At 33.4% G+C, this 6,360-nt stretch overlaps 1 protein-coding gene across 1 annotated transcript in view; it reads right to left on the bottom strand.

Annotated features, from left to right (window-relative positions):
• The window catches only part of Phip (pleckstrin homology domain interacting protein), a 127,514-nt gene that overhangs the window by 11,878 nt on the left and 109,276 nt on the right, over window positions 1-6,360 (bottom strand). Inside the window, exons 35-39 of the mRNA XM_026779098.1 lie at window positions 5,883-6,032; window positions 2,752-2,904; window positions 1,854-2,017; window positions 1,125-1,384; window positions 382-579 (exon numbers count right to left, since the gene is read on the bottom strand). Of these exons, the coding sequence (XP_026634899.1) occupies window positions 382-579; window positions 1,125-1,384; window positions 1,854-2,017; window positions 2,752-2,904; window positions 5,883-6,032 (925 nt within the window). The remainder of the gene's footprint in view (window positions 1-381; window positions 580-1,124; window positions 1,385-1,853; window positions 2,018-2,751; window positions 2,905-5,882; window positions 6,033-6,360) is intronic.

Here is a 6,360-nt window from a genome sequence, read left to right as displayed (position 1 = left end):
CTGGTCTCGAACTCACAGAGATCCGCCTGCCTCTGCCTCCCAAGTGCTGGGATTAAAGGCGTGCGCCACCATCGCCCGGCAAAAATCTTTAAAATTTTTAACGAAAATGTTTTGCTTTTGATACAAGGCTGCAAGTTACTAGATTTATAAGATTACACACTTTAACTTTTAAATTGACATCCCACAAAGCAAAATTAAAGGCTAATGCCTATAAAAAACATTTGTTGTAAGAAGGACCTACTATAAAAAAGTAACATTTTTATTTTTACTTTTTTTTTCTTTTTGAGGCAGGGTACTCATTATGTTGGCTTACCCTCAGACCTGTGATCTTCCTGTCTCTGCCTCTCTACTGAAAAGCCGTGTATATAAGTAACATTTTACCTTGATCGATAACAGATGATGACTTTGGAAGTGTAGATGCTTTTGAGAGTACAGAAGACTTCATTTTACGTTTGACGGGCTTTTCTTTTTCCATGTTTTCTTTTGCAGAGCTATTCCTCATACCATGGCCAAATGTGGGTTGATCAGGGCTTGAAAGAGTACTCAAGGCTTTGGAATGTTTCACAGAATTCTCTAGCACTAAAACACAAATGTAAAAAGATCAGAAGGTAAGACTTGGTGAACTCAAAATAAGCAAAAGGTCTGGGATTGCTTCTAACTGAACTGCTTCAATTGGCCAAGAAGACAAAACTGAGCGATACTTAAGGCTAGGCTTCTCACAAAATCTTTCTTTGGTTGTGCTGGGATGTAACCAAAAGCCCCTGCACACTAAAGAAGACCAGTAATCTACCTTATAGTAAGAAACAAATACAAGAAAATTTTAACAAATACAGTCCAAGTATAGAAGCTCGCTCCTCAGTTTAATATTAGGAGGCCAAATTATGGCAAACTGCTAGCAAGTCTAGGGTTTATATTTGGCAGTCTCTATCAGTTTGTTATTGTTTTGACCTACAAAAATATCCCTAAACCTCAATTTTTCTTCTCATTTAACCGATTTTTCAAAAAGAGGAACAACAATAAAGAAAACAACAGCAGCTTCAGGTAATTACTGAAACCCATGGAAAAATCAAAGTGTTTCTTAGGAAAAATTACACCTAGATGTAGAAATTGTGATTAAATCTTACTTGTTTTTCCTGGCATTGCAGATGTATTAGTTTTTGAAATAAAAGTTTTTGTGGCTGATGATGTAGATGGCTGCTCAGTGATAGCTGGATCTACAGTCACACGGTTGCTCCTCGTCCGAACCACAAAATTGGATTCTGGTTTACCATTTATCTGAACAGCATTATGTCTTGGCAGTACTGATCGTGTAGGTACAGAAAATGTAGAGGTAGACATTTCAGACTTCAGCTGTGGTTTTAAGATCCTTCTTTTCCTTTCTGGGCTGTAATAGGATTAGATTACACTGTTAAGTCTTAACAGTTACACACTTAACAATTCTCCACATATATGTTAAGAATTTTATAATATTGTTCAATTCAATATTTGTAATATCATGAAATGTTAAAATATGAGATTTATAGTGGATTTCATATGGTTGTGAGCCTTTGAAAAGTGAATATTTAGTGAAGGATCATCATAAATACTACAGTTATATGGCAGAAAGCATGATGCCATAACTATCCTAAAAATGCTGCTTTACTGTATAGATATAGCAGTTTGAATTTAAGCACTTACACCAGTAAAGCTTTAGTTTAAAAGATTAAAAATCCTCCACCATAAGAACTTGCATGTCAAATTTATCCTTCTGCAATATAGGGAATAGTAAAGGAAGCATTACAAACCACCAAGTTCTGCCATTTTGGACGACAAAGTCACAGATTAGCTAATATTATCTAAAAGACACTAAATACCTTGATGCAGCACTGCTGGAAAGGGAGCTGCTTCTATTTCGTTTCTTCCTCCTTTTGGGTATGGTATTTCTTTTATGAAAACGAAGAGCAGATTTATAATCTGACAAAACTGAACTAATGTGTTCTTCAAAGAAAGCAGACAGGCGTAAACTCATGCTGTAAATCTATATAGAGAAAAAAATCCATAAAACTGGTTTAACATTCTTCAAAAGAAAATGTCAATTTAGTAAAGACTATAAATATTTTTTTTGTAAAATTTTCTAGAATTTAAATACCGGTGTTTGTATTTCTTTTCAGTCTCTTCTGATACAAAATAAACTAAAATATTTTTTACAACTAAATTATTTTGAATTTAGACATTTGAGATTTAACAGAAAAGACTCTCAAGTTAGAAGAACAGCAGAATTCCTCTTTGTGAACTCTATCATACATAAACTATCCCAAAAGATTGGAAACTCATTCCCTTGCTACCTAAGACTATCATCAATGTGATCTCTTCCCTCTTGTACTGCCTATTTTGTGAAGCTGAGTTCTGATCAAAGGTAAGTGGCAGCCTCAACTTTTACAACTCATTATCAATTGTTTATACTCGTTAATATGGAATTAGGTAAAAAAGTTAAGCCCAGAAGGCTCTATTTAACAAGACAATCATACTGTCTTTAAAAGTAACTATTCCTGAAGTGATAGTAATGCTTAAATGACATCTGTCTGCATCACAAAAAAAAAAAAAAAAAAAAAAAAAAAAAAAAAAAAAAAAAAAAAAAAAAAAGCACAGCAGAAAGCAGGTCATCATAAAAAGTAAAAACATAATAGCCAGTTAATTTTATACAAAGTTTTAAGTAAACATATTCAGAGATTTGACATCATTTGAACAAAATAAAATAATCTGATGATATACCCTTGATCTTTTGCTTGGTGTATATGCTTTAGAATTACTAAAAATGAGCCTGACATCTTTACATAACTCCATTGGTGACTCATAATTCCCAGCCTCTAAAGTTTCTCTGACAGTAGCAAAGTCCATTGGCGTATCAATGATGTCTCTGTAGTCCTAAGAGAGAAAGAAAATAGCATTAGTATTACTACCAAAGTATCCTTTTCCAGCACAGGAATTCAAAGAATTTTAGAAGTTAAGTCACAAAACTTTAATAATCATTTGTTAAACCAACAACAGTAAAACCTTAAAAACTTCAGTTCACTTATAAATCTAATAAATGTTCACTGAAGCACTCTAAAAGTATAAAAATGATACAATATATAAATATAAGAATTATACAATCAAAGTGGGGATAGATAGATGGCTCAGTAGATAAGAGCACTTGGCTGTTCGTGCAGAGCACCAGGGCTCAGTTTCCAGCACCTACAAGGTGGCTCATGATCATCCTTTCAGTTCAGGGAATTCAATGCTCTCTTGTGAATTCTGCAAGCATCAGGCATACACATGGCATACATACATACATATATACATACATGAAGGCAAAATACTAATATGTAAAAAAAAAATCTATAACTCCCCAAAACATCCCATCAAAATAGAGGCTTTGAAGTTAGAGCAACTTCCAAGTTTCAGAATTTACCTAATTATGTATTTTTAAATAAACAATAATAAATATAAATAGATATCAAAAAGTCTGCACTCTAGATATAAAATAAGGCAATAAGATGGAACAAAACAAGAGATAAAAGAGGAGCTAATGATCACTGCAGTGTACAGCTAGTAATGTCGTACTACAGAGTATACTGAACCTTTTTAACAGCACTAATTTCAGCTTTTGATTATTTCATTCCCACTTCCTTTTGCATTTACTCTTCCTTTCCTATACTGAGAAGTGAACATACATTATTGATTTCAAGAGTTCTGATATACTGCAATACACCCTTAGTTTTAAAATTTAGAATTTAAAAATTCCCTACACTACTGCAAATTCTGATATTCAATTTGTACTCATTTTCATTGAGGTAATTTTTTAATTACTACAGACTTGTCACTTACTAAGCACAAATGTACTACTGGTCCTGATATAGTAGTTATGTATAGTAATTCAGAACTGGGAGGCAGAGACAAAAGGACTATGAGTTCCAGGCCAATTTGATCATATTCCTTGGAAATTTTCCTGTTCATGATTTTTACTCTAATTCTATTATGGATAGATACACACTTAATTAAGTTCAATGAATATTAGTTTTTACTGTTTTTTCTTCCCACTTACTGATTTGTCTTCTGCTCCCCCCCCAACCTTTCCATATTTTACTCAAAAAGGTTTTATAATTTCATTTTGTATACTACCAAAATATAAACTTAGATTCTAAGCCCATGCATAGCCTATGCATAAAGGAAATATCTCTCTCACACCAGAGACAAAATGACCTTGGTTATGGAAGGAATTATTCTAGATTGTTAATCAGAGTGCAAATCCTCCTCAGTTGGTTTAGAGTGAGTTTTCAATTCTTTCTTAACCACATCCCAAGGAATCATTTGTTTTTGCATAGGGTTAATATTTTTATCTCTAGATAAAAAGATTAAGACACAAAACAAAAACAACTAATAGCAACAAGTAAATTGTAAATCATGTTTTGAAACTACAGCAAATTTGCAGGAAATAAAGCTTTTCAAAAGCCTAGCTTTTATTCAGAGCACTGTATATAACACAAACTGAATGCTGGAATCCTGGGAAGTTGAGTTTCTCATTAACCCAATTTATTTCACCGTTACAGTTAAACATTCCTTTTGCACATTTAAAGTGTCTGTTTTTGGCTTTCAAAACTAAAAAAAAAATAAAATAAAAAATATTGTCTATATTCACCATTTCAACTTAATGTGCCTATATAAAAAGGAAATAATGAAGCTAAATGAAACCATATCTAGGCTGTGACACGACATAAAACTGTAAAATCTCAGATTACTAACTAGAAGAATCAAAAAATATATATCATTTCAACTCAGACTGAAATTTCTATATCTCTGCAATTATGAACAGCTGGATCATATAATCCAAACACTTTTAGCCACAACTTCTCTAAAGTTCACACACTGGCATTATTATCAAGTGATATTTGTATGCAGTGTTTCATCATTACAAAACTATTTTGTATTTTCATTTCATCAACATCACTTCATTAGAAAAATGGGTATTATTTTTCTTCTTTTTTAGATAATCACTGTTAAGTTCTTAGAAACAGTATGTAGAAGCAAAGAATTTGTGCTGGAAAAGTTTTTTTTTTTTTTTTTGGGGGGGTCAAAATGACAAAAGGTAGAGCCGGACGATGGTGGCACACGCCTTTAATCCCAGCACTCGGGAGGCAGAGACAGGTGGATCTCTGTGAGTTCGAGACCAGCCTGGTCTACAGAGCTAGTTCCAGGACAGGCTCTAAAGCCACAGAGAAACCCTGTCTCGGAAAAAAAAAAACCAAAAAAACAAACAAAAATGACAAAAGGTAGAATTATATGGGAAGAGATAACTCAGTTAAGGAATCACTTCCATCAAACTGATGTTTAGTTAGGTCTAGAGAGAACATTTTCTTGATAAATGAATGATATGGAATGGCTCAGTCCTCTTTGGTGCTAATTCTGTGCAGACAATCTTGGGTTGTGTAAGAAAGGTAGCTGAACAGGTAGTAAGCAGTATTCCTCCACAGCTTTTGCTTCAGTTCCTGCCCTGACTTTCCCTAAATGATATAAATCAAATAATCTGTAAATCAAATAATCCCTTCCCTCCCCAAGTTGTTTTTGCTCACAGTGTTCATTAAAGTAGCAAAAAAAAAAGCAAACTAACAGAGTTAGTAAAAATTATATTCACATGGGGAAACTAAGTTATTTACTCTAAGTTTAAAGAATAGCTAGATGCATAAACCAGTTCTTTAGAGGCATATTTTAAGTCTCTTTCATTTTACCACACTTCCCAATATAAGAGTTCTTTGTAACTGAATAGGTAATGAGAACATGTATGAACTCATCAGGAAACGAAGTAGAGCAATAAAAATTAGTTGAATGACAGACAGCAATATAAAAGTCATTTTTGAAATTCTTACCGGATATTCAAGAAGATCTACTGGCTGTCTAAAAGGCTCTGAATCTTCACATTGAAATATGAGATTTAACAATTCTTGACATTGTTTCTTCCATGCTTGAATATCGTAAGACTGAGCTCTGTTGCGTAACCTTCTTCTAGGTTGATGATCCTAAAATAAAAACACAGAAGTACATTATTAATAGTTATTATGGAATACAATTCATTTATTTTTGGACTGTGTGTGAACACATGTGAGGTCTATGTGACACATCTGGTGCCTTTCTTCAGGAGCCATCAACTTTGTTTTCATTCTTTAAGTACTTATTCTACATTTTTAAAAATAGTCTTTCTCTATGCAGCCCTGGCCCTCTCAAACTTATACAGATCTGCCTGCCTCTGTTTCTCTAGTGCTGAGATTAAAGGTGTGTGGCACCATGCCCAACGATTGAGTTCATTTTTAATTATGAGCACTCACGTGTACATGCCTGCAAAGGCTA

This window comes from Microtus ochrogaster, chromosome 5, assembly GCF_000317375.1.
Source record: "Microtus ochrogaster isolate Prairie Vole_2 chromosome 5, MicOch1.0, whole genome shotgun sequence".
NCBI lineage: Eukaryota > Metazoa > Chordata > Mammalia > Rodentia > Cricetidae > Microtus > Microtus ochrogaster.
Note: the sequence above shows the minus strand (reverse complement) of the source record. Positions and strands in the feature narration are given on the sequence as shown.